The following is a 27,923-nucleotide window of genomic DNA, read 5'->3' as shown; positions in this document are numbered from 1 at the left end:
CTGAAGCAGCTCCAGAGTTAACCCTCTTGATTGCATCTATTGCCAAGAGATGCCCTCTCTTAAGCTTGTCTTGTTTAAACTGTCAGTTTAGGTGGACAGCCACATCATTTACAATCTAAATAGCAGGCAGCTATTTTTAGATATGCAATATCTAAAAATAAAAACGATCTAAATATCTAAAAATATTTAGATCATAAATATTTTCCATTTACGATCTAAATAGGAAATATTTTTTTCCATTTACTTCTGAATCAGTGGTGCTCCATAACATAGCTGAAGGTTAGGACTTGGTTTTATAAGCTAATCTAACACTGCTTTTAAACATCTCCATAGGGTCCTCCCTGATCCGACTGCTACCTTCCTTGGTTTTCATGAAGCTGTTCATTAATGCTCTCTAGCAAATGTCCTATGTTTGCACGCAATCTGGATTTATCTTAAGAATCCAATACGCCAGTGTATTGTATTCTGGACTGTATTTTCTGCTTAGCTGTTTTCTGGAGGCAGTTGGTTACACTAAATTTTAGTTTGTAGAACAGATTAATCAGTAGACCTGTCACGATAACACATTTTACTGGATGATAAATTGTCCCAGTAATTGTTGCAGTAAATAATAGTATTGTTGTTTGAGACCATTTTCAAGTAATGTATTAACAATGGCACAATGATGCAAGATTGTTCTCTGAAAGACCAATAAACCTTAATTTTATAGAAACATGAACTGGAACTGGAAGATATTTTAAATGTCCAAAAATAAAATACAACCACCAACAACAATAAATAAAATTGAAATAAAAACCACACAACACAAACTACAAATAAAATGGATTATGATGTCCTTCAAAAAATAATCAATTAAATGGAAATGATGAAGTTTGTTTTAAATTATTATGTGATTAATTTCATTTTCATTAAATTCACACTGCACTTATTAAATGTTGGTTTGTCAGGAAAATGCCAGTAAATTACTTCAATGTTTTGTTTTGTTTTTTTCACTTTTTAAATTGCTGTTCATATTTTGACTTTCCTCTTAGTTTTAAATAGCAGAATTTTCATTAAGTGTACATTGGTTTGATTGCTTTTGATTAAATTAGCTTGAATTGTTTTTAGCCTTTATCTCATTTTAGCACAGTTCTGTTAATCTATAACATGCTAATGTGCCTGCCCTCCCTCTACCTCTCATGGTTCTCTACTTATCAATTGAACTTCCAACAGAGAATACATCTGATCTTCATTTATTCAAGTTTTACAGTTTTCTGATGACTTCCTAAGTAAATGTTTTTTTGTATATCAGTGTTTATCTTGTCACTTTAACTTTTTTTTCTTCAGGTGTTTGGTGTGGGAAGCCACCAAACTTCATTGAAATCTTCCCAACGAAAGAAAACTCATCTAATGTTCCCTCACATCCAGAGCATAAAGTTGACCCAAACTCAGGTATGAATCCAAATGCTGATGAGCTTGTTCATTCAGACCTTGCATAACAGAGCATAATTGGAAACAGCTGATTTTCTTTTTCCTGCTAGCCCAGACAAATATGCTTACACACACACACGCGCACAGACACATCCACTCTGATTAAATTAGTGGATGGCTAATGGCTGATGAATCGGCAGGAATGCCAAGCTTCATTTTTTTTAGGTTTGTTGTGAACACAGACACTGTTTTCTCAGTGTTTTTACATTTTTCAGGAGCACACAGTGTGAACACCAACATCTGACTTGTTCATAGATTGAGAAGCAATCTGAGGCAGTGCAAGTGTGTGTTTGTGTGTGCGAGAGACATCTGAAACATATTCTCGCCTCCACAATAGGAAGTGAGGTGGCAGTTTGAAAATGTCAGTATGGCCATTAGCTCTCACAATAACCATGACTATTGCTTAATTGGGTGATTTACTGCCAGTTTTTCTTTAATCAGCAAACTTTCATAGTGTTGACATGTAGTTACCTTACCTGATGATCAATGTTTAAAAAGGGAAACCAAAAAGAGATGATTAAATTGATCTTAGGATCTTAGGGAATGCAATCATACAGAGAGGAAATAAATGATCTTCTAAAATGCTCCTTTGTGCACCTGCTTTGCAACTCTGTCACTGAAGGAGTTGTCCAGTTGAGCAACAGCTTCACGTATAAGGGTGAGGGTGTTACAGCCATTAGTGATTTAGTTTTAGCCAGGGCCGTTCTGTCTTCCACCACCTGCACTGACATGCTGTTGCTGTGTGTTTCTCTAGGAAGATGCCTCTAACATCACCATTCTGGGTCTGCTCCTGGAGTGCAGTTTACCAAAGAGTTTACTGAGCAGTCCTCAGGTACTCCTTGTTTTCTCAGCCTGGCAGTGTTATTTTGCTTTTTCTAAGCCAACAACTCAGGGAAGCTTTACATTAACATTTTGTTTTGAATTTTACAAACTAAATGTTGTTTTACATTGAAGCAGGAATATAAAGGGGAAAAAATAAACTTGTTCCATTTGACTTGACAAGAGAGAGAGATTCTCTAAAGCTCTGGCTGCATTACTTACTATTTGATTTTCTCTCTTACTCCTTGGCGTACTTGGATCTCTTTCCAAACATTTAATTGTTTTGTTAAGAGACACTATACTGTAATTACTAAAGAACTCCCTGTACTCATTACACAACTCTTAAAAGCAAGACTTCTTAAATGTTACCATTTACTGTACTGCTGTAATGGTACCTTTCAACTGTCTCCCAAAACACTTACTAGTAAGTCGAAGGGTCCATGACAGTTGAGGGGTTAAAACAGCTTCAGCTTCTTTTTTTTTTTTTCTCGATGTTGCAGTTTACCTTTTTTTTTAACCGGATCAAAGCCAGACCATTTTATAATTTTTATCATTAATTTAGTAAACTTGTTGTTGTGTTGTGTTTACTTTGATAACAGCAACAGTCTTGAATGACTGTAATTATTGATTGAATAATTAATGTTGTTGTTAGAGCAACAGTACAAATTTTATGTGAGGTTCAACGTTTTCATTGAAAGAATTGAAACATGTATGTTTTGTAAGCCCAGAACATTTCCATGACTTTATTTGATATAATTAACTTTTTTGCTTTGACTTGCTGTCTTGTTGCTCTCCTCTCCTGCACTGCAAACCAACGTTCCCTTATCTCAGATATCTTTCTGGTAGGAAGTGTCCCCATACCAGTTTATTCCACACCAAGTTCTCACCAATACCGATATTTAGCAAATTGGCATTTATGTATATATTTTTATTTATCTTTTTTTATTTCTTTATTTTGAACATGATAGCATAAAATAAGAAACATAAGGAATGGAAGAGACATATTTTTGTAGCCACAGTAATCTTGACGTGTTCAAAAAGGAGTAGTATGGACTCCTTTTTGAACACGTCAAAAAGGACGAGGTTTGGATGGAACCTCGTTATTAGATCAAAAAAGGAACACATTAACGTACTTAGAAGTTACACAGTTTAATAGTAAGAATCTTTGACGATATAGATATGTTATATTTTTGAGTCTAAATAAATGAGCAGATTAGCAAATATACGCCACTAAATATAAATACCATTTACTCTAAGTCTCTATATTCATATATACATAAATACACACATTTGCTATATAAATTTATGTCCACTCTTGTATAATCTTAGTTCACACAGTAACATTTAAAAACAAATTAAATTAATTTACAACTGTGTGACTCCTCTTCTTTTTAAGCCTATGGTCTCTCTGACTGTTTTAACAAATAGAGCAACACAAATTTAGTCTTAACCTCCAAGCTATGCTTTAGCACAGTCGTCCCCAACCTCCACGCAGCGTACCGGTACCAGTCCATGGACCAATTGGTACTGGGCTGCACATGAAAAATTTTTATATTTCTGTTTTATGCATTATCTGTGTCTGGAGGATCTTTTATTTTGAAAATCCTTTAACCGAATTCTCTCAGTTATGTCTTACGTGCTTACATTGAGCCACAAGCAGCAAAGCGAGTAAGAAACAGATCAGATGTCTTTAGAAAGTTTCTTTGTGAAGGGGAAAAGGCCCAGAGAAGAGACAGGAGAATGAATTTATCCCGTACCGGTAGGTGATTCCCACATTCAAAGCCCGCTCTACATGATATGCGGCGACCGGCTGCTAATGAGGAAATGAAACTTCAAAACAGCTTTGCCATCTAGAGACCAAGCACTCTGTGCATTTAAGCAACACACTTAGGGTGTTATTGTCCCCCATCACTTCCAGATGGGATCAGCTTGTTGCAGAGAAACAAGCTCAGGGCTCCCATTGATTTGTCATGAGTTAAAATTTTCATGAAAGTAAAATGTTTGTTTTTGTGGCTCCTCTGTATTTTATTTTGAAGGGATGTGTTAACGTTGCCAAAGCGACCAGAGTCAGAGAGTGTTGGGGAAGTGGTCGAGATGAAAGGAGTGGAGCTTGTGAGTCTTAAGTCTGGTTCACATGACACAATTTAAGAATTGTCAGCCGATTTTCCAAATCTCTGTGACAACAAAGCTGATAAAAGTACAACAGGTTCAATCGGTTCGTGTGTTCAGCCACACGGCAGGAGCAACATACCACACACGAACTGATTTCACTCATGAACATCCCGAATCCAGAAGAAAATCTAGTAAGACCCCCAACATAGCATACGGAAATTTAGAATAAACAAACACGGATGACGATGTAGAAGTAGTAGTGATAGTTTGCGGACTCATTTTCATCGATAAGACGTAACAAAAAGAGAAAAACGGATAAAAGACTGCGAGAACAGCCGCTTTATTTGTGGCATGTGGAAAACCCCACATGCTGCAGTGAAAGGACCAAGACAACCCAACATGTTGAATATGCCTGACTTTAGATTGGTTCTACGTAGCACACCACATACTGCAGGATGATCGGTTGCGATTATGGCAAGCGACAATCTTTGAACTCAGAACATTCTAAGATTGTCATAAAGGGAAAATCGGGGCAAAAAATTTTTAATTGTGTAATGTGAACAAACCCACCCCTGTGGGCCGCAGTAAAATTGCCAAGCCTTGACTGGTCCGCGGTGATAAAAAGGTTGAGGACCACTGCTTTAACAAATTACTTAAGATTTTTTGCTAGAATTTAGATCTAAAACCCAACCCAAAATTATTTGCTTGATGGTGGGTCGTCTTTCTGTGGCGCATACATACACAGAGAAAGCCAAAAAAAGTGCAAACAAGTTGTCCCCCTGTGAGGGGAGTGTTTGGATCAAATAACGTTTAGAGTAGCGGTTCTCAACGTGGGCGGTACCGCCCCTCAGGGGGCGTTCAGAGGGCGGCAGGGGCGCTGGCGGACACCTTTACAAAAGGGGGGCGCTGGGATGCCTTTGGGGGGCGTTTGGTCGTTTACACCTTAAATGCACAACAATATCAGTTTAGATTTTGAGCAACTTGGTAAAAATTTATTGTGTATAAACATTAAAACATGCTTGGCTGCAACTGTATCGATGGCAACTCTTCTTCTATTCAGTGTTTTTAGCTCCGCTCCTGCTAGTAGCTTCACCATCAGGTCAGGGTTACACCGGCTGATGACGCTGCTGTGATTCACTTTGTCTGGTATTTATGTAGGCTACATATGTTTTGGCAGTTCTGTGATCATGTCAAAGCAGAAATTTATATTAAAAATTGTTTTATTTCCGTTTGAAAGCTGCCCGCTACCATGGAAGGACAACAGAAAATCGCTCTTATAAACATGTAATTACTAAAATCACGATGCCCTCACTGTGTATCCCTCTGAAAAATGAATCCATTTAAATAAAGAAATAAAGAAATCCCTCCATGGCTGATACCACGATAGAGAGCGTTCATTTTATAGTTAACACGGTGCTGTAAGTGGTCCGGTATGAAACGGGGGTGATAGAACAACACAGCACTTTTAAATTTCAATAATCAGAATTAAAAGGTTTATGTCAGTCTGCCTTTTCCCCATCGATATGTTTCCCGACCGCCCTGCACCTTAGGGGCTTAAAAAAAAAAAAGACGCGCACATTGCGCAAAACTCTGAAACATGAGAAGCAGAACATAAAACGGAGCAATGAACTAGATGTGAATTATGGCATAAAAACAGAGAACCCGACGCTGAACAGTGAAAAATCAACACATGATGTGAAACATGACGATTAGGCGGCGCAGCAGGTGATGAGTGAAAATTACAGAGCGTCAATAAACGATCAAATAAATCTAGCAACAGGAAAGAAACTAAAGTGGACATAGCAATAAACCAAGAGAGGATAATACTAATAAAATGAAACTAAATGGAAATAAATGAAGAACAATATGCAAGAATAAACTAAGAAACTAAAGTAAATACGGAGGAATAAACTGGTATGGCAAGACCTTTCGAGCAATAATTAATACAGAGGACTGTATGGCAAGAATAAACAGACACTATTTCCAGATAAAAGGTAAAATAATATTGTTGAAGTGCCATGGGCAGGAGCGCAACTACACATTAATCAGGTGGATGCAAAAACATAAATCGGCGCCCACCATCTAACTTCTCCGTTCTTCTGTTTTTTGGAGGATTAACAAATAGTGTATTATCACCACCTGGTTTGAAGTGTTGTTTACTCCTTGAGTTGCATCACAGGGCTATTCCTCATTAATAAGTGATCTGTTTGAAGTGCTGGCTTGCATTTACAAGTACGTTTACTTGACTAGTATTATTTTGCTTTAAAAATAGAGGTGATTTTTAGAAAGCAGTATTTGTGAATAAAAACTTAGAGGATTAAGTCAGTAATTTGACTCTTCATCCCGTTAGACCCAATTCTATTATATCAAAACTTTAAAGTGGAATAGATTATATATATATATATATATATATATATATATATATATATATATATACAAGATCCAGTTTTGAAAATCTTCTCAAGAAATAGTAATAAAGTTGCTATTGAAAAAAAGTGTTCTGCTGTCACAAAAATGCACAGGAATTGGTATTTACATTGAATTTCTTTTGCAGAAAGTCATTAAAAGGATGAACTTCACACAGAATTCTGAAAAACTATTTGTGGGAGTAGAAAAGAAAGCTATTTGGTTCTTATTTTCTCTAGGGATACCCTCATAATACATACATACATAAAAATAAAAAAAATACAGTCAAAATTGGAAATCACAGAAGAAAGTGCTGATTTTTATTTAGAGCAAGCACATGTTAGCAGCAGGCACGACAGAGAAATGTTTTCAAACTCATACCCCCTCATCATGGAAACCATACAAAGAAGTTCATATGATGCAGCTTTTAAGTTGAATGCTATCAATCTGGCAGTACAGATCGATAGCCGCTGCACGTAAGCTTGGTGTGAACGAATCCATGGTTTGGCTTTGGAGATGCAGGGCTGCGTCCTAAATAGCAGATTTATTAAGGACACAGCTCTCTGCTGCATCCTTGTGGCAAACCGAGAGCAGCAGAAATACCAGCAGCTTATATCCTGGTGCGGCTTTTATATGTACTTTTCAAGTTTTTCTTTTTTAAAACATTGTGGGTGCGGCTTATAGTGAGGTGCGCTCTATAGTCCAGAAAATATGGTAATATTTAACAATAATGTTCTCAGTACCATAAATATATATGAGGCAAATAAGTCTCACAACACTGCCTATATCGGTAAAAAAAAAAAAGGAAACATTCATTCAAAGTCAAATACAGGTTGCATCAAAAATAAACAATCCTAAGTTACTAAATCAAAACTTTCTGAGAGCCTGGCCAGCTAATTAATGCTGGCTCTGATTGGTTGTTTCTGACTGAGCTGAGTAATTCTGCAGAACACAAGGAAGAGGCAGAGGAGATTGATTTTTTTTATTTTTTAGAGATTATCTGTCTTATGCTAGGACAGTGAAAGTGTTGTATATCTGAAATCTTTTTTTAAGTTACATGCTGCAGCCTTAACCAGATGTTCGGAGTGAGAGTTCACTGCTGAGTGGAGGTTGAGCGGCGCTCCATCTGTGAAACATTACTACCAGTAGCGCGTAGCAGCGGTCCAAGAGCGAGAGCAGAATCCAGCATCTTACACCGCCAGCTCGAAAACTTAAATTAGTTAGAAGTTGTGCACTGGTTTACCTGCTGTCTGGCCACTTCGGATGTCTTTTTTTCCTGCAGTGAGTGAGCCTCGATGTAGCCAAACTCCGTCAAGAGCTTATTTTTTAAATGCCATATTAGATCTGTTGTGTTGATGCATTTTGACGTGCTTCACCTTGAGGTAATCTGCCACAACATGCAAACGTCCACATTCGCTCTCAGAGTGTTATAGTTCCACACGACAGGATTTGTTGCTGTGCGCCTGCGCAGTGTGAAGGAAAGAGGAGATGAGCTGCGAAGTAAGATAAATGTGATCGGTTTTGGTGATCGGCAACAAATGACAGTGATTGGTGATCACCGATCATATACTTTTTCACGGAAATCGGCCGATTATGATCGATTGGCACACCTTTGTAAGATATGGTTCTTTTAGAATAACGACTGACATGTAATCATACCTTTAATTAGCTGAATTATAGCGGGAGGAGTTGCCTTTAAGGGTGTATTCAGACCAACCCAGAATTAGAGTACTGAATCAGACTCTAATCTGCTTGTCTTAAGAATTCCACGTTTTTGGGGTGGTCTGAATGCAAATTTGAATTCCAAAACGGACTTAAAAACCGAACTCTGATCCACCTGAAAACCTAGTTCTCGGAAAGGTAGAAGTGAACTCTAAAACGGTAGAAAATCTGTCTGAATGCAACCTGCCTAGAGACCGTTCCAAAAGCAGGAAGTTAGCCACAGTGCATGACATTCTGGACATATATTACTCTCTGCTCTGCGGGTTAACGAAGGTAAGGTAAGATAATTTTATCTATATAGCACATTTTCAGCAACAAGGCAATTCAAAGTGCTTCAATGTTGTGTTGGTTGTCATATCAACGGGTTTGCGTGCCGACACAGAAAGCGAGGAAAAGCAGAATATAAATGGTTTAAAGTTGTTTCACCTGTTTATCAGCTTACATCCCATTGCTGTGGCGCTCTGCAGCTTCTGTAATTTTTAAACCTTTAATAAATGACAAAAACGGAACTAATTGACTAATTTGTTTGAACATAATCATCAAATAGGATGGAGGAATTTGCTTAGTCCTCTAGAGTGAGGGGTGTTTAGCTCAAGGTTGATCCGATTTATGAACGCTAATTTCAGCCAGCTGTTCTCTACCGCTCCCTCCTCAAGGGCTCGGAAGTTCACATATGGACTGTCAATTTCCGAACCAAACACTCCTGTAAATAAATGCCTTCTTTTGTGACTAACTTATACGAAAAAGTGGTAATTCATGCTATTACATGAGGCACACTATTCTCTATTAAAATTTTAAGTCATATTCAATATTTAAAATAATTTTATTAAATGTTTTCTTCAATAGCTTCCAAATTGTGTGCCCCATTAACTCAAAAGCTGTGTGAAATTGTTCTACTAGACTGTATAGATGAGGCACACTCATCTTTATTACATTTGAACACTTTTTATATATTTTTTAGCTATTTCTGTAGTCAAAATTTAGTATTTTTCTTCAATAGCTTCTAGGCCATGTGACCTATTAACTCAAAATCCATGTGAAATTAATCTGCTAAACTATATAGATTGGGCGAATTTTTATTCCATTTTGACTCATTTTTTATTTTTTAACCAAAATTATATTTAAAAAATATATTTTTTAGAATGTTCATAAAATGTATTACCTCAGATGATCATCACATTTGTTACCTGTAATGTTTAATTACATAAAATTCTAGGACAGGATCTATTTAATTACATGTTCACTTACCTGAAATATGTTAAATACAACAAATATTTACTTAGTGTGATCTATTTTATAAAATTTACTTGTCACCTTTATTGTTTAATTACACTTTAAATGTTTAAAGATGGGCTCTTTCATCTTGTTTGTGTCATGATGTGGCGGTGGGCCCAAATGCAGCAGGCAAGAGACATGTGTCAACCTTGAGCTGAACTCCCCTTACTCCGCGGAGCACGGGATATCCAGTATCCAACTTGAAAACAACTTCACTGCGGTCAGTAACACAATGAAAACACCGGTGTTCTGACTAGTTTGCTTTGGTCTGTGGCCAACAAAGATGGTGTCGAGTGACTCGGCGAGACATAAACGTCACACGCAGTGACGTAAGTTCCAAAACTCTATTGCCGGGAGAGATGACAACTTGAAGAAATGACCGCATTTCTTCAAGCACTAGCATATGTAGCTACCTGCACAAGTATAGCTATTTCACTGACTCAGTTGCTTCGGATGCAGATGTAGGTTATCTTGAACTTGCTGCAGCCACAAACTTAACGTGGTCTGTTTATTAGAGTACAGCCACGAACAGCACAACAGTTACCCGAGCTCCACAAGGGCATCTTACGACACTTTCCAGTGGCAAGTTGCTGTCAATAATAGGTTAATGTGTGATTCGGTTCTTGTCCAGTTGGGATTCAGCTGTTGCGCAAGATCTGGAGCGTAGCAGCTGTGGTTATTTCTCTGCTGATTTGTAGCAACACTCAGCAAGGGAGAACCTCAAGGTTCTAGTTCTGATGGATTAAATAAATCCAGATATTTTATTTTGTCTTATAAATAAAATTTCCTGGCCCAATCATAAAGATAAATACTCAGATCATGAACTTTATTATTTTTAAAATTCAAACGAAAAATAAAATTCACATCACACCAAGCTAATATTGTGTAGTTCTGGTGTTTCATACTGTCGGCAAAACTCAGCTCTATGACAGATCTCAGATTTTCTCTGCTTTTTCTTTTTTACTGTCAGTTCTTCAGAGAAACGAGCTGTTAGCAGTGCTGCTAATTCACAGTCATTCCGTTACAAAACTTAACGATCTTGTTCCTGTTGCTCCCTGTGATTAAACTTACAATGACGAATATCTGTACTGAGCAGCTCTCTGATAGCAGACGATGTGTCCATAAACAAATTTGACAAAATATTGAATTATAACCGAAAAGAAAGATGTAACTTCTATCATGAATAGATTAGCAAAAAACCCTACAAATTACAATGAAATATTGCTACTTCCGCTAGCCCCCAAGAATAAGGTCAATAACGTGGCTTATGTGTGTCTGTTGCCACCCATCGCCTCCCCCTTTGCTTGCACGCGGAACTCCAAGAAATGTGCAGTGGTTTTCTCTGGGCGGGAGAAGATGTCTGTCTAATCGTCAGTAATATAATAGCGCTGCATAAACCATAAGATATGGCGACATGTAAAATCAGCAGCGCTTCGCTTTCACAGATGGTGGGGACTTTTCCCTTCCATGTGACGCTAAAGGTTGGACAGCTTAAAGAAAGGTAAGCTCTGTGGACGTGATGCTAGCAAAGCTAGCTGTACTGAGTGAGACACATATGTTGCATCTGCGATGAAAAAAAGTTGTCACTCGCGCGCTGAATTATTGTGTGGAGGTGTTTACTGAGGTATCACATATATGGGACAATGCTGTGACCAAAGTCTGCAATATAGTGATATGATATTCAGGAACGATCCGATTCTTCCTAAGTCCTATAGTACTAAAGTCTCACTGAGAGCCGTTCTTTGTTCTTGTGATGCTCTGCATACACTGCAGTAGCTATTATTATTTTATTTCATTAAAATATATATATTTACTTAATTGGCGAATAAATAAAACAAGAACACATAGCATGCTTATTGCTCTTTGATTGTTTTCATTACCTGTCATGGTGACATAAATTGAAGCAGGAGGGAGGACGAGAACAGTCACGGTGCTCCTTCTACTTGGTTACTTCTTGCTTATTTTCCGTTAATTCCTATGTTTTAATGGTGCAGACAGTTGTGGTTTCTGACATGGGCAATATGGGCAATGCCCAGGGCATTATTTTTTTAGGGATGGCAGGAGACCTCTGTGGATTGTAGCACAGAGATAAAAGCAAAACAGAATGAAGAGTTTTTATTGATACTGGTAAAATGTATTTCAGCTCTAAGTATTTAACATCGAGGTGTTTTTATGGGAATGTGAATCTTTCAGATCAATTTGAGAAGCAATTTTGATGGGTTAACATAATTTTTTGGTGTCATATAGTGCCGGTCTTGGTCTTGACTTGGTCTCGGGTTAGGTGGCCTTGACTACAACTGCTAAGTGGCTCTTTGGTTGCATGTCCACCCCCACCCACCTTCTTTCCATCCCCTTTCTGTTGGATTTCTTTCAAAATAAATGCCACTAGTGGCAAAATAAAGTGAAGTTCATGCTATGTTAGGACAGGAGACAAGATGTTTCCATCCCTGAAATTATGAGCATAGAGTCACATATCTAAGTCTAAACTATGTTACAGATGGTAAACACAATAAAAACATACTTTATCTGTGGCATTGTTCATTAAAATGGCACATTTCTGATTTATTAAAATTAAATACAATGGGTACACTTAATGATATTGTATTAGTGATTAGGTAATGCATTCAGCAAGTACTTTTACTTTTAATATTTAAGTATTTTTAAAAGCCAGTATAGGGTTTCCCCCAGAAAACTTGTTAAGCCTGGTGGTTGGGGCGCTGAAGCGGTCCACCAGGAGGTTCATTGTGTTTTTGTGTTAAAAAATGTTAATACAAAAACATTAAATATAAAAAATATGATCAGGTAATTTATATGTTCCTGGAATACATTGCAGACAATACTTAAAACCACAACTACAGAGTTTAAGAAAGACAAATCAAGATCCTCCAGGCTTTCTGTCCTGTTTAATGCATCTATCAGGAACCATTCTGCTCAGCCAGTGAGATGATCAGCGCAGCAGAGACACTTGCAGTGGGATTATGTTAAAAAAAAAAGTGATTTTCAAAATTATTATTATTTTTTTAATATAATTAAAGTTTTTATTTTGTTTTATGAACATGTAACAAAAACAACAAACAAAATCAAATCCAGTGAGGTATATAAACATTGGTGATTGTAAGGCCGCATTCACATCCATCACATATTGTCCTTGTTCCACCCAATTAAATACAGACTGGACACTTAATTAAGTCCCGCTTAACTTGACCAGTCCTGGTCTTGCCCGGGTTCAGTTCAGAATTTGGTACCCTTAAATTTAATATGTTTATGTGCAAATGTGAATGCAACCTAGATGTTATTCCAAGTTATCACTGTTGCAATGTAGTAGAAACATAGGCACTAAAACTGTCCCATTCTTCTGTTACAGCCTCAGAGTAGTTATTCAGTCTTCCAAGCATTTTCTCACAGGTTGTATTTTCAGTCTCTCTCTCCATGTTTTAAAAGCTGGGGTCTGTGGCATCTTCCATAGAGTCAAAATGAGACGGGCAGAGGTAACAAATCCAGTGTTCAGTACTCTGAAAGCTGCTTTATGAACACCTGGGACCACACCTCTGTCACAATCAGGCACAATCTTGGTGAAATAGGTAGTTTACTTTTTAACCATCCCTCCATGTATTTTATAACACTATTCCATATTGGAGAGATCAGCGGACATTCCCATAAAGCATGCAGCAATGTACCTCTTGCTCTTTGGCATTTCCAGCAAAAGTCATCTTTGCTAATATCCATCTTATGCAGTCTTAATGGTGTAAGATAAAATCTGTTCAAAATTTTATATTGAGTAAATTTCCCTTTGGCCTCTCTTATATAACGCCCGCTTTTAGAAACAATAGAGTCCCATGTTTCATCTTCAAAAGTGCAGCCCAAATCTCTTTCCAATACTATTTTAAGACTTTTACTTGTATTGTTTTTAACCCATAGACACATGTTATACCATTTTGATGCTTTACTAAGTAAAGGTGGAAGTTGTAAAAAACTATCGAATTTTTCTCCAAGTGAAATTTTGTTTTGTCCTTCAAACAGTCTCTAATTTGTAAGTATTTCCAAAAGTGGCTTTGTCCCTCTAACTTAAACTTTTCTTTCAGATCATTATATGACATAAATGTGTCTTCCACAAATAAATCACCAATTATCCGTACACCTTTCTTTAACCAATGTGACCAATAAATTGACTGCTTGCCTATATTGATCTTAGGATTATGCCACAGGGACGCATACCTCTGGACATATGGAGAGAGCGCAAGTTTTTTGTGGACCGTTTGCCACAACATTTTTGAGAATTTTAATATGGGGTTATCCATTTTATTCTGTTTATTATCTATCTTTTGAGTCAATACCTCGATAGGGGTGAACGGACAGGAAAGTTCCCGCTCTATTGAAACCCAGTCTAAATCTGATTTAGTTTCTGGTCAATGTTTTCACATCTTGGACATTTCAAATGAAATGCTATAATGTTCTATGTTAGGTAAGGCCAGCCCCCCTTCTTTTTTGGGTTGACATAGTTTGCCAATATTGATTCTAGGTTTACCACCGTCCCACAGAAAATGTTTAATCCATCCATCCATCCATCCATTTTCTTCCGCTTATCCGGGGTCGGGTCGCGGGGGCAGCAGCTTCAGAAGGGAGGCCCAGACTTCCCTCTTCCCAGCCACTTCTTCCAGCTCATCCGGGGGAATCCCAATGCATTCCCAGGCCAGCCGAGAGACGTAATCCCTCCAGCGTGTCCTGGGTCTTTCCCGAGGCCTCCTCCCGGTGGAACGTACCCGGAACACCTCACCAGGGAGGCGTCCAGGAGGCATCCTTACCAGATGCCCGAGCCACCTCAACTGACTCCTCTTGACGTGGAGGAGCAGCGGCTCTACTCTGAGTCCCTCCCGGATGACCGAGCTTCTCACCCTATCTCTAAGGGAGAGTCCAGCCATCCTGCGGAGGAAGCCCATTTCGGCCGCTTGTACCCGTGATCTCGTTCTTTCGGTCATGACCCAAAGCTCATGACCATAGATGAGGGTGGGAACGTAGATTGACCGGTAAATCGAGAGCTTCGCTTTTTGGCTCAGCTCTCTCTTCACCACGATGGACCGGTACAGCGCCCGCTTCACAGAAGACGCTGCCCCAATCCGCCTGTCGATCTCCCGTTCCCTTCTTCCCTCATTCGTGAACAAGATCCCCAGATACTTAAACTCCTCCACTTGAGGCAGAATGACCCCCCTGACCCGGAGAAGGCACTCTACCCTTTTCCGGCTCAAGACTATGGCCTCGGATTTGGAGGCACTGAGCCTCATCCCGGCCGCTTCACACTCGGCTGCGAACCGCTCCAGTGAGAGCTGCAGATCACGTTCCGATGAAGCCAACAGGACCACATCATCTGCAAAAAGCAGAGATGCGATCCTAAGACCACCAAAACGGATCCCCTCAACACCTCGGCTGCGCCTAGAAATTCTGTCCATAAAAGTAATGAACAGAATCGGTGACAAAGGGCAGCCTTGACGGAGTCCGACTCTCACCGGAAACGAGCCCGACTTACTGCCGGCAATGCGGACCACCATCTTGCTAGGTTAGCTACAGTGACCTCCATATCAGAAATACGTCTCTCAGCTTCAGTTAGCCTTGTTTTAATTGCACTCACGGAGTTCTTGAGTTCTGTTGTGTCCTATTTAATCAGAGTCACATCACTTGCGACTCCATTTAACGTCGCTCCCACCTTGACAACCTCCGCAAACAGACCATTTATGTCCGTTACTTGGCTGTCTTCTTGGCTATCAGTGTTAGCTGAGTTAGCTCCTCTGGTAGCAACAGTGGGCAGGCGTGTCTGCACACATTGTTTTCTTTCACTTGCCGTCGTCATATTTCGGTCAAATTGCTCAAATATAGTGAGCGTGCACACAAGCTTCAAGTAGGGTGTTGGTTGGAGAAGTTTCAAAGTTTTTTGTTTAAAATAATGTTGACGGGGTTAGGAGCTCTTCTACAGCGCAGCCATTCCCTTGCACCTCACCACGTGACTCTCAAAAATATTTTTATTGTTTATAAAAACAGTAACAAGCAATGCCTAGCCTGCTTTATAATATACTTGGGGAAACCCTGTAATGTATTGGTTTTGAAATTTTATTGCTAATCTAACACAGTTGTACCATAATCAGGGTTTCCCCCCAGAAAACCTGCCCGGTGGTCGGGGTTCCGAGGCGGTCCACCGGCGGTCCACCGTGTTTTTGTATTAAAAGGTGTTAAGGTGACAGGAAATTTGAAAATATCACTCGGTAATTATACGTTACGGGCAAACATCGACAGTGAAACACTACTTAAACCCACAACTAGTCTTAAAACCAACAAATCAAAATATACAATTAAAATGAATATCAATTATTTGCATTTTTGTTTAATCCAAATTAAATCAGCAGCTCCATCAGACCCCCCCGGGCTTCAGGGGCCCCATAAATGCTAATATTTTAACACAGACCACAGATGCATGAATTTAACATTTGTTTATTGAGATGATCAATGCTGCTAAATTTGATTCAATTTCAGCATACATAAATTAAAAGATTTTAAAATGTTTAACATTTAAATGTAAGATTTTAAGGAACTGGCAAGTTTACTTTGTAAAAGTTCAAAGAACAATATTCATAGTTCGATTGTTTTGTTACCCTATCTACAATCTGATGCTGTGAGTTTAATCTTTAAGTTTGAGCTCTGTTTGTTCACAAATACAATTTAGTAAACTGCAATTATAACTGATTGCTTTCTGGTTGGCCAATTTAACTACTCTCCTTCTCTCAGATTAAATCCAACACATCTGTTAGAGGGGAACCTAAATCAAATTCTGATCAAGACCTCATACAGCCTTGGACCGGCCCTGCATGATGAGGTAATCTGCTGCACTACGCAGAGATGCGCAACAAACAGGAGATTTAATTCAATGCTGCTAATGTGGCTTTAGTAGCTCTTTCATTTCGTGTCTGTTGAGTTTTTAATAAGCGTCACAGAAACTGTTTTGGTTGCTCAAGTTTGTGGGATGAGTTTTTCAGATCTCCGCTCGGCCGTGAACATTAACTCTGTCTGACTAAGTGGAAAGCGTTTGATACGGTTTGATGCATTGTGTAGCTGGAAAAATAATACTATAATAATATAAAATCAGCGTGATGCCTTACAGACAGGAGAGCGCGAAAGCTCCTCACCAGGCTGAACCTGCATGATCAGATTAGCGCTAGTTCATTAACTAATACACCGGCCAACCGGGAACACATAGATAAACTTTATCAGAGCCAGGCGCTGGGCAGCATGTTGAGATAGAAAAGCCGCACAAAATTCTTTGTTCACAAATATAAATCATTCTCACCGCTCGCTCAACACACCTCTGAAAGCGTGACTACAAGTTATTCCTGCAGTTCACGTAGAGCTGCACAAACAGAGCTAACCAGAGTGGTGCTTAAAGTCCTACCTTGATCAAAAACTCTGGAAAGAATCATAATTCCTCACAGGGGGTTGATGTAAAGATCCATACAGGTTAGCCTGTGTCCAGTTTGAGTGAAAGGAGGCGCACGGGATCCGCGCTGAGGTAAACTTAACCCAGCTACTGCCAGCGGTGTGATTGGTCCGGCTTTAAATGCAGAAACTATAAACATATCTTTTAGGAATAAATCTGCTCCACCAGTGAAGCGCTCAGAGAAACAGAGACGCTTGCAATCCGGCTTAAAAAAGAAGAAAAGAACATCACATTTTTGTTTTGTTTTTTTATTATTATTTTCTTAAAAACATAAACAAAGGCTTAGCCTGGCGGTGGCACTAGTAAAGGATGGCGGGCCACCAGGCCTGTAATACACTGGGGGAAACCCTGCAGTACTTTTTTACTTTTACTTAAGTACAAATATTAATGTGGTACTTTTACTTGAGTACATTTTTGTCGTGTATTTATACTTTTACTTAAGCACATTTTTTGAGTACTTTCTCCACGACTGGTCGCTAGCATTAGCGTAATGTATATCAATGAAGAAATCCTACAACCGCTAAAATCTGACGCTGCTCCATTTTTGTTTACTTTTTGTGAAGAAGGAAGTTGCGCTGGCCTTCTCCAGAGGTTTTGTGTTGATTCCTTCAGTAGTTCTTGGTGCAGCGCCACCACAGGCGATAGGGGGACCGGTTTTTTAGTTAGTTTTAGTCGTTTGACACAGTGCAGTTTGAATGCGAAGTAGAGTTCTGAAAATGTAATAAATATTGCAGTTTTAGTCCCCAATCGAACCGAGTCTACTGGACTATCCGGTCTGAGTACACCCTAAGACTGTTGAATTGAATTCTAGTACAACATAATGTTTGATGATTTTTTTTTTTTTTTTTTTTGACAATTATCAAACATCTCAGAAAAATGGTAGTGTACAGCCAAATATATCCTGCAATGATTTTGGAAAGAAAAAAACCTATACTGTACACTTCAAATTAATTACTTTTTGTTATTGTACTTTTTAGAAGTATATATGCCTAAATAGCGATGTTTAAGTTGGGGAGCAGAGGCGTACTGTCCTAATTCTCACAATTTTGCAAGCTGGGACTTCGAATGAGTACACACTTCATAGAGTTTCTAAAATCTCTCCTAACTCTCCAAATGATTCAATTTCCTTGTATTTTGTGCATGACTGGTCAGGCTTTCCTTTCTCGTCCCAGGGGTCCTGCCTCCAGAAAGAGGAGCGTCTCAGGCTCCAGATTAATCTGTCTGCTTATGGTGACCGGCCCGCTGAACTGGACAAGCTCAAGCCCTACGTCATTGAGCACATTTTGTTCCTGTTGGTTACTCCTGCTGTTGGACCAGCTGCATTTGGTGTGTGCTTATTGATGTCTATAGTCAGCTTTTCAAAAGCATTTATTAATCTAAGCATGAGTCGCACAAAGTTGCAGAAGAGAAGCTTTTAGTTCAGTTCTGAGGGATGTTCCAAATGTATTTATTTTTCCCAGTTTCATAATAAATAGAAGAGAAGAAACCGAAGGAAGAGACCTCACCTCTTCCTTCTTTAACTCAGTTTTAAATAATTCACTGGAATGAAAGTCACATGAGGTTTGAAGCATTTGTTTTCTGAAGTGTGCAGCCGCTTTTCTAATTTTGAGTTTCAAAACTGACATTCACTGTTTGTAACCCGCAATAGTAATTTTATTGTTTTTACATTGTATTTAATTATCTGTTATGACAAAAGGTTTGCAAACATTTTAGGATTATACTGTAAAGATGAACAATATTGTTATGTTTTCAAACAGGGGATGTAAAAATAGGAGTTTATATGTTGAATTCTGGAGGGAAAGAGCTCTACATAAAGGTGAGAATTTCTTATCGTTTAGTTTTATCATTGTGCTATTGTATCTGTAACGAGATGTTTTCATGTTTCCAGGACATGCAGGTGTTGTCAAAGGTGGAGACCAGCCTAAACTTTAACAAGGTTCTTCTTAGACCAGAGGCAAAGAACTTCACCCAGGTGGCCAGCTTAACATGCAGAGGTGAGTCGTCTTCTTTCCTTGAAGCAACTTCTCAGTCAAACATTGAAGCTGATCAGCTGTTTTCCTCCTGTCTGGTCCCAGGTATATTTCCAGGTCATGGACGGAAGTGTATAAGTCATATCAGTTTAAAAATAATGGGGAACAAGACGACCTCCAGCTTCCCAGGATTACACATCACACATAGGTCCGACATTTGTCTCCTTATTGACGTTTATTGGGGGGTTTGGTTTCATTAACAAGAACTGTTGTATAATTTGTGCTTTGTTGCAGATGGACAATAGGGGATTTGTTCAGTTTGTTTCAGGTGAAACAAAGCAACCACCACCAGATGGAGCTGTGGTTCTCCAACCCTTCCCCTCTGCCTTTCACTGTGGTCAATGCCACGCTGTCAGAGATGCTGCAGGGCGTGGTGAAGGTAGGCAGCAAGCAATTGGTCAACTTTACTTGTGTAGCACATCTCAGCAACACCGCAGTTCAAAGTGCTTTATAATGTGAAAACATAAAAAACAATCATAGTCAACATTTGTGAAAACCAATAACAGACATTACATTTTGTCAAGTGTCATTACTAAAATCATCAATACACATCATATGCGTTGGTCAATGTTTTATTTATTATGATTGAAAATCAACTCTAGAAGTGGGTTTTTAGTCTAGATTTAAATTAACAGAACAGTTTTCTGGAAGTTTCTTCCACAAAGCTCATCTGTGACGGGAAACAAACCACATCTTTTAATGAAATGATTACTTGCTTAATGTTTTTACAAGAATGATTCCAGATGTTTTGCTGTTTATCAAGAAAACCCATGAGTCTTTTCTAACAGTAGCATCTGCTGCCCCCTGTCTGTCAGGTGGTGAACTTCAGTAGTCCATTGAGCGTCTCCACAGGTTGCTGGCGCATCCTGTCCCTCCAACTGCTAAACAGGACTCTGCCTCTGAATTACATGCTGACCCTGAGTCTGGACACCAGGCTCGGCATCAGCCTTCACATTCCCTTCTACTTTCATTCAACTTCATCAAAGGTAAACCTGACGTGTTCCTGGCTGCTGCTTTCTTGGTTGGGAAATGGGAGCTGACTATTAATGGTGTGTATGCCAACAGGAGGAGGTGGTGTTTGAGGCCGAGCGTGAGTGTGCACGACAATGTTCTCTTCGCTTATCTGAAGCAGGTGGAATTTAGCCCCTTCCAGCATGTGTGTGAAGTAAGATGTTGCTTCCTGATGAAAATTTGTTTATGTTTTTCTTGGTGATGTCTGCCAGGTCGCCAGGAGTGGCAGCTCTCCCTTCAGCCAGACTCTTTCACCTCTTCCTGGGCTGTAGACAGCAAGCTGGCTGCAGAGCTCTGCTCTCGGTCACAGAATTACAAAGACAAACTACCCTGCAGGTGAGCTCTAACACCAGTCCATCTCTGTCCATTTCTCAGCTTTAGCATTCACAACATAATTAATTCAATGTCTCTTCAGGTGGCCCAGGCTTCTTTCTGAGGGATCTGCTCCTCTGAACTTTGGGGCTACGCCTGTCAATGAGAGCAAAGTAAGCAAAGTGTCATGGTTACTTACTGAAAATGTCTTTCTTTCCATAAACTTGTGGTTCATATTGTCCTCTCTGGTCCAGGTTAAAACATTCATGCTGAAGAATCCTTCGCCCTCAGTGGTTTCTGTGGAGATTCAAACCATTTCCCTTTACCCTTCTCCCAGTGAAGCTCTGGACCTTCTAACCAAATGGTAAACAGTTTGGTTGGTATTTATAGTAAATTAATCAAATGATGTGCTTGCATTGTTTTGAACTGTTATATTGGGGCAGAGCATCCTAATAGTTTAATTCTTTTTGTTTTATTGATAGGTTTAATATCAGCTCCCAAACTGTGAACATCAGCACAGAAGAGTTTTCTCTGCTGGCATCTCCTCCAAAGGTAACCCTTTAAACAACTCTTGAATCATTTTTACTGTGGTAAATTGTTTTGGGATGAATTAGATTTTTCTTAGCTGAACTTTCAAGTCACCATCTGCACTCAGCTATCTTGCTTTTTTCCCCTTTTGTTGGAGTTTTTGACAGCATTTTCTTCATTTTGCTGTTTCTCTTTTCAGGCAGGTAAGAGCGCAGCAGATGTAACAGGAGAGGGTGTTCTGCGTCTGCTGCTGCAGCCCTGGGAGACCAGAGAGGTCGCTGTGGTGTTTAGCCCCACCCAACACAAACCAACCACCACCATTCTTGTTATCAGGTATAATAGCTAATTCCAAGTCATTTTTATTTTCTGATTTATTGATCAGAGGTTTTTGTAAAGCTGTCTAACTAAAAACTGTAAATTATTACAGTTTTATTATTACAGTTAATGATGATGCATAATAATAATAATACATGGTTTCTCCCAGTGTATAATAAGCCTGGCGTGCCTGCCGTGCTTTACTAGCCACCCCATCAGGCTAAGCGTTGCTTGTTTTTGTTAGTAGAAAAATTAATAATAAAAAAACAATTTTTTTGTAATAATAAATTTTTTATTATTAATATATTTTTTATTATTATTAATATTTTTTAAATCAATATAATCCGGGTTGCAAGCGCCTCTATTGCTCTGAGCATTTCACTGGCAGAGCAGATTTATTCCTAAAAGATTTAAAGCCGGGAGAGCGTCCAATCACACAGCTGGCGCCTCTGCACTTTTCCTCGCGTGCTGCCGCTGCTTGATCTCTTGTTTACCTTGGTGCGCGCCTCCTTTCACTCAAACTGGACACAGGCTGACCAGTATGGATATTTACATCAACCCCCTGTGTGGAATTATGTCTCTTTGGCGAACTCTACATCAAGATAAGAGTTTAAAACCCACCGTATTAGCTCTGGTTGCGCAGCTTCATGTGAACCGCAGGAATAACTTATAGTGGTGATTTCAGAGGTGTGTGTTGGTTGAGGGAGCAGTGAGAATGATTTATCTTTGTGAACAAACAATTGTGCGGCATTTACATCTCAACACGCTGCCCAGCATGTGGCTCTGTGTCTGTCTTCCCTGTAAAGTTCATGTATGTGATCCCGGTTGGCCGGAGCGTTAGTGGTTAACGAACCAGCGTTAACCTCATCATGCAGGTTCAGCCCGATGAGGAGCTTTTTGCTCTCTTCTAGTAGTCACGCTTCATGCTGGTTTTATATTATTTTATTTATTTTTTAGTAATATTTTTCCAGTTACACTATGCATCAAACCATATCAAATGCTTTGTCTACTTAGTCAGCCAGTGTTAATGCATGCGGCCGTGCGGAGATCTGAAAAACTCATCCCACAAACTTGAGCAACCAAAACAGTTTCTGTGACTCAACAGACACGAAATGTTAGAGCTACTAAAGCCACATTAGCAGCATTGAATTAAATCTCCTGTTTGTTGCGGATCTCTGCGCAGTGCAGCGGATTTAACTCATCATTCAGGGCCGGTCCAAGGCTGTATGAGACCTTCAGCAGAATTTGACTTAGGGGCCCCTTTTGTTGCTAAAAACATCAACACCTCTAACAGCTTCTGTGTTAGATTTAATCTGGGAGAAGGGAGTAGTTTAATTGGCCAACTTAAAAAGCAATAAGTTATACTATTTCACTAGTATTTGTGAACAAACAGGTCAAACGCAAACATTAAATTCACAGCATCAAATTGTTGCTGTGGTAACAAAACAATCTAACTATGAATATTGTTCTTTGAACTTCTACAAAGTACATTTGCCAGCTCCTTAAAATCTTGCATTTAAATGTTAAACAATTTAAAATCTTTTAATTGATGTATGCTGAAACCATTCAATCAAATTTAGCAGCATTGATCATCTCACTAAACAAGTGTTACATTCATGTATCTGTGGACTGTGTTAAAATATTATCATTTAAGGCACCTGAAGCCCCGGGGGGCATGATGGAGCCGCTGACTTAATTTGAATTAAAATAAAGTGCAAATAATTGATATTCATTTTAATTGCATTTTTGATTGTTGTTTTTAAGACTAGTTGTGGGTTTAGTTATCATCTCACTGGTGATGTTTTCCCATAGCACCCAGTAATATTTTTACTTTTCCTGTCTACTCAACATTTTTTAATACAAAAACATGGTGGACTGCCTCGGCCAACGGGCTTAGCAAGTTTTCCGGTGGAAACCCTGTAATAATAATGAAATCTAAATCTGTTGAGATTTAGGTGTTTTCAGATACACCATGTTGGGCTGCAGTTACCACTGAATACATTATTAACTTTTTGTAGTTATTATACGTGGATATATTGTTTGTTGCTATGGTTTCTTGGTTGTTTTTCTCTTTCTGCATTTGTAAAAGCAGTGTGCTCTTGTATTCTTCTTTCTCCCCTCTCTACTCTTAACTCTCTCTTTATACCAATGCTGGGAAAGGTATAAAGAGAATTAATTCAGCAATCTGAATTAGTTTTCTATATGTACATCTCATCATAGTGAATGCCATAGTTCTTCACTTGTGAAAGTAAATCTGTTGGGCCTCAAATTGGCACAACACTGCCAGACAGGATATGCTGAAAGAAAAACAAAAATAATGGCTTCACTGTTGAAAACTGTCATTAATTATTTATATCACCATGCATACAAACTAAAGTCACACTAAGTGATTATCAGAACCCTTTACCAGTCAATCAAATCAATCAATTTTATTTGCATAGAGCTTTGGAGCTGACGTCGCAGCGTATGACGTTTACGTCGCTCTGCGCCATTTTTGGTGTCCACAGACCAAAACAAACTATTCAGAACGCCAGTGTTTTTATTGTATTACCGACCGCAGTTAAGTTGTTTTCAAGTTGGATATCGGATATTTCGCGCTCTGTCGAGTAAGGGACGTTCAGCTCAAGGTTGATTCGATTTATGAACGCTAATTTCGGCCAGCTGTTCTTTACTAGTCCGTCCTCAAGCGCTCGGAGTTTCACATCGGGAGCGTCAATTTCCGAACACTCCTGTAAATAAATACTTTGTCTTGTGACTAGGACTGTTGTAAACGATTATTTTAGTAATCGTGTAATCTATAGATTTTTCTTACGATTAATCGAGTAATCAGATAAAAACAATTATGAAATAAAATATTAGTAAATCTTCCATAACACCAGTGTTACTATCGGACATCAACATCAGTCTATTTTTTCCACATTTGAGCTTCCCTACCAGTTACTTTTTTGTAGACCGGGGGAGCAACACGGGATATTTACGGCTCCTCCGTTCAGAAACTCATCTACCAGCCATGTTCCGCCTCCCGTTTGTTCAGACCGGGATGATATAAGTTTATTGTGCTGTTCGTCCATAAAGCTGATCTTACCCTGTAAGCATCAACCCTCAGCCGCCCGCCGTGTTCAGTCTCTCCGCTCACCTGTATAAATCCTCCTCAGCTTCTTCCCGCCGTTCAACCAGCAGCTCCGGAGTAGAAAGGCTGTCGAACTCCCGGCATCGCGCCGGTCATTTTAAGGATGTTTATTGGTCCCACAAAAACGATGAAAACCCGGAATTATCACCAATCAGTAAAATCCCCGCGGGCCGAACTTGAAGATTGGACGTTATGCCGCTAACACTTAGCTTCCGTCAACAACTCAGAGGCGGAAGTCCGAGCTCCGCTCAACGCAAATAATGTTCCGGCTGAAACACGGTGCGCTAAATGATAAAACATAAATTAACGAAGCTTCGAGGCAGGTCAATTTTCCTCGAGGAATTTTAATAATTGAGGTACTCGAATCACTCGAGGAATCGTTTCAGCCCTACTTGTGACCAACTGATACAAAAAAGTGGTCATTCATGCTATTACACGAGGCACACTGTCCTCTATTAAAATTTTAAGTCATGTTCAATAATTTAAATAATTTTAACATTAAATGTTTTCTTCAGTAGCTTCCAAATCGTGCCCCAGTAACTCAATCTGTGTGAAATTGTTCTACTAGACTGTATAGATGAGGCACACTCACCTTTATTACATTTTATATATATTTTTAGTTATTTCTGTAGTCAGAATTTTGTATTTTTCTTAAATAGCTGTAGGTCATGTGACCTATTAACTCAAAATCTGAGAAATTATCCTACTAAACTATATAGATTAGGCATATTTTTATTCCATTTGACCCCTTTTTTATTTTTTAACCAAAATTATATTTAAAAAAATATTCATAAAATGTATTACTTCAGATAATCATCACTTGTTACCCATAATGTTCAATTGCATAAAATTCTAGGACAGGATCTATTTCATTACATGTTCACTTACCTGAAATATGTTAAATACAACAAATATTTATTAAAGTGTGATCGATTTCATAAAATTTGTCACCTTTATTGTTCAATTACACATTAAATGTTTAAAGATGGGCTCTTTCATCTGGTTTGTGTCATGATGTGGCGGTGGACACAAATGCAGCAGGCAGTATACTTACTGTATGTGGATGTTATTTTAATGAACAAAATAAACGAACTAAATCCAAAATCCAGGAAAAACAAGGAAATCCTAAACGCAATGAAACAGGAGACACGAGGGATAACAACAGTAACAACTGGCAACGTGGTGAGCAGGCGAGTTGTGACTGAAAAAGAGGAGCTTCAGCAGTGGGACAACGGCCTAAATGAGAAGAGTGATAGCAGGTGTGAGTAATTTGGCACAGGAGCTGCTGAGGGCTGGGGAGAAGGTGGCACAGGGAAACTAAGGAGATCTGCTGGGAACACAAACGGGAGGAAACAGAGAACTGAAAAATACTTCTAATACAAAAGACACTAAGAGTAAAGAAAACCTGATCAAATGTCCCATTTGATGTTTGTTGTGACATGTGCTCACAAACGAACGAGGTAATTAGTCCAATTTTGTCGTTTATTGAATATTCAGAAACTACAGCAGGTGTAATGAACCACAGCAAAGGTAAAAAAAAAAAAGGTAAAACAACCCGAACAGACTATCAACTGAAAACATCTCCTACCTTTTTACTCTCGGTCTCTTTGTCGTTTAAGCACACCCGTTGCCATGGCAACCGCCCGCACCCCGCAAGCCGAGCAAAGATTAGGCTACATTAAAAAAACAACATTCAGTCTGTTACGATATCAGGTTTCCAGGCTTGATATTTATTTCTCGATTATTAATAAGCCTCTCATGAACACAGCGGTGGTTGAGTAGCTAATTTAAACTCCTACTCTGCTCTGTCGGTCTTTGAGTCGCTTTTTTTTTTTTTTTTTTTTTTTTGTTAATGGAACCGAAACGCACAGAATTGCGCAACACCTTGTTGAAACAATAATTACTGAGATTATTAATTTTAACACGTTTCGTTGACTTTTTATAATTATTCTTTTTTAATATAGCTACAAACGTTTAGGAACTTAGTGAATATTTTTGATAAACCTATCAGAAGAGGAAGTGCTGGCCTCGGCGTCCTGACAGCGTTCAGTTTGTCACTTGCCGAGATCGACTCAAAACCTTTCCGCGATCGATCGATCGATCGGTCGATCGCGATCGATGTATTGAGCACCCCTGCTTTAAATTATTAAATGAGAGAAAACAGCCACTTCCAACTGTATTTCAACACAAATGGTTCTTGTTCCTCTTCAGAGTCTGGAGCCTTGCTGAGCTCCTCCCCTGGGGTTTCTTCCTCCTCAGTCTCTCCAACTTGCTCCTCTTGTTGCCTCTGCTACTGTGTTTTTATTATTTACTCAGTAACTTGTTGATCCATCATGGTTTTGCTGTATCGCCTCTTTAATTGACGCCCATGTCGGTCCGATGTTATGCCGTTTACCTCAGTGACCCATATTCAGCACTGGACCCCAGTCAGGATTGAGCTCATCCATTTCACACGTCGTTTTTCCTTTAAGAGGACATATCAAAACATACATCAGTATTAAAGCTGTAAATTTGATAACACTAGTAAAATAGTTTACTTCACAATAATGTAATAACCTCGATGTCCACTGACAAAACTCGGACTATGCTACATAAACAATATTAGCCCGACCTAAGCAAGGTTGACCCACTTAAATGAATTCAACAGAAACTGATCATGAGAACACTCGGACAAAATCATAGAGAAATAAATTATGACACAAAACCAACAAAGCAAATGTAGACACTCACCAGAATGGAAATGTCTGGAGCAAACTTGTAGGTATCTGGGGATTTTGGAGAACGTAATATCAGCGTCTCACCGCTGATACCAGGGCATTAGTTTTCTTCTCGTTAGCTCCAATAGCTTAGCCTCCTCGCGTTGTTTCCAAGCAGGAAAATAGTGAAACGAAAGTCCGTTTTCCATCTTTTTACCGTTTCAGCCGTGTGATCGGACATTACAGACATTAATGCAGCAAGTTCGTACCATAGCTAAATTATTTTAAGTAACTTGTATTAAAAAAATCTGCGAGACTGTTTTTATACTGCAAGACTGTTGTTTATAGGCACCAAAGATGGCGCTGATACCCCTCCGACTAGAGCAGTGATGTCACGCTCTGAAGCTCTATAGCATATTTCAGCAACAAGACATTTCAAAGTGCTTTACATCATAACAAACACAAAAACAGATAGTGATGCAACATAGAATCAACAATGAAAACATTACATTAAGTCAAGTCCCATTGTTAAATTCATAATTGATTATGTTTCAAATACGACTCTAAACAGGTGGGTTTTAGTCAAGATTTAAAGGAAGTCAGTGTTTCAGTTGTACAAT

The 27,923-nt window shown here is 39.0% G+C and overlaps 1 protein-coding gene across 4 annotated transcripts in view; it reads left to right on the top strand.

Moving 5' to 3' along the window:
- Nucleotides 1-27,923, top strand: part of tmem131l (transmembrane 131 like) — an 87,672-nt gene that overhangs the window by 32,251 nt on the left and 27,498 nt on the right. For all 4 annotated transcript variants that reach the window (XM_017305886.2, XM_017305888.2, XM_008405779.3 and 1 more), the window contains 14 exons: nt 1,327-1,431; nt 2,225-2,302; nt 18,454-18,607; nt 19,039-19,097; nt 19,170-19,275; nt 19,357-19,459; nt 19,546-19,690; nt 20,127-20,297; nt 20,377-20,443; nt 20,535-20,658; nt 20,738-20,807; nt 20,889-20,998; nt 21,117-21,186; nt 21,362-21,495. In XM_017305886.2, the coding sequence (XP_017161375.2) occupies nt 1,327-1,431; nt 2,225-2,302; nt 18,454-18,607; nt 19,039-19,097; nt 19,170-19,275; nt 19,357-19,459; nt 19,546-19,690; nt 20,127-20,297; nt 20,377-20,443; nt 20,535-20,658; nt 20,738-20,807; nt 20,889-20,998; nt 21,117-21,186; nt 21,362-21,495 (1,496 nt within the window). The remainder of the gene's footprint in view (nt 1-1,326; nt 1,432-2,224; nt 2,303-18,453; nt 18,608-19,038; nt 19,098-19,169; nt 19,276-19,356; nt 19,460-19,545; nt 19,691-20,126; nt 20,298-20,376; nt 20,444-20,534; nt 20,659-20,737; nt 20,808-20,888; nt 20,999-21,116; nt 21,187-21,361; nt 21,496-27,923) is intronic.

The sequence above is a fragment of the Poecilia reticulata genome, chromosome 1 (genome assembly GCF_904066995.2).
Source record: "Poecilia reticulata chromosome 1, P_reticulata-male-v2, whole genome shotgun sequence".
Classification (NCBI taxonomy): Eukaryota; Metazoa; Chordata; class Actinopteri; order Cyprinodontiformes; family Poeciliidae; genus Poecilia; species Poecilia reticulata.
Note: the sequence above shows the minus strand (reverse complement) of the source record. Positions and strands in the feature narration are given on the sequence as shown.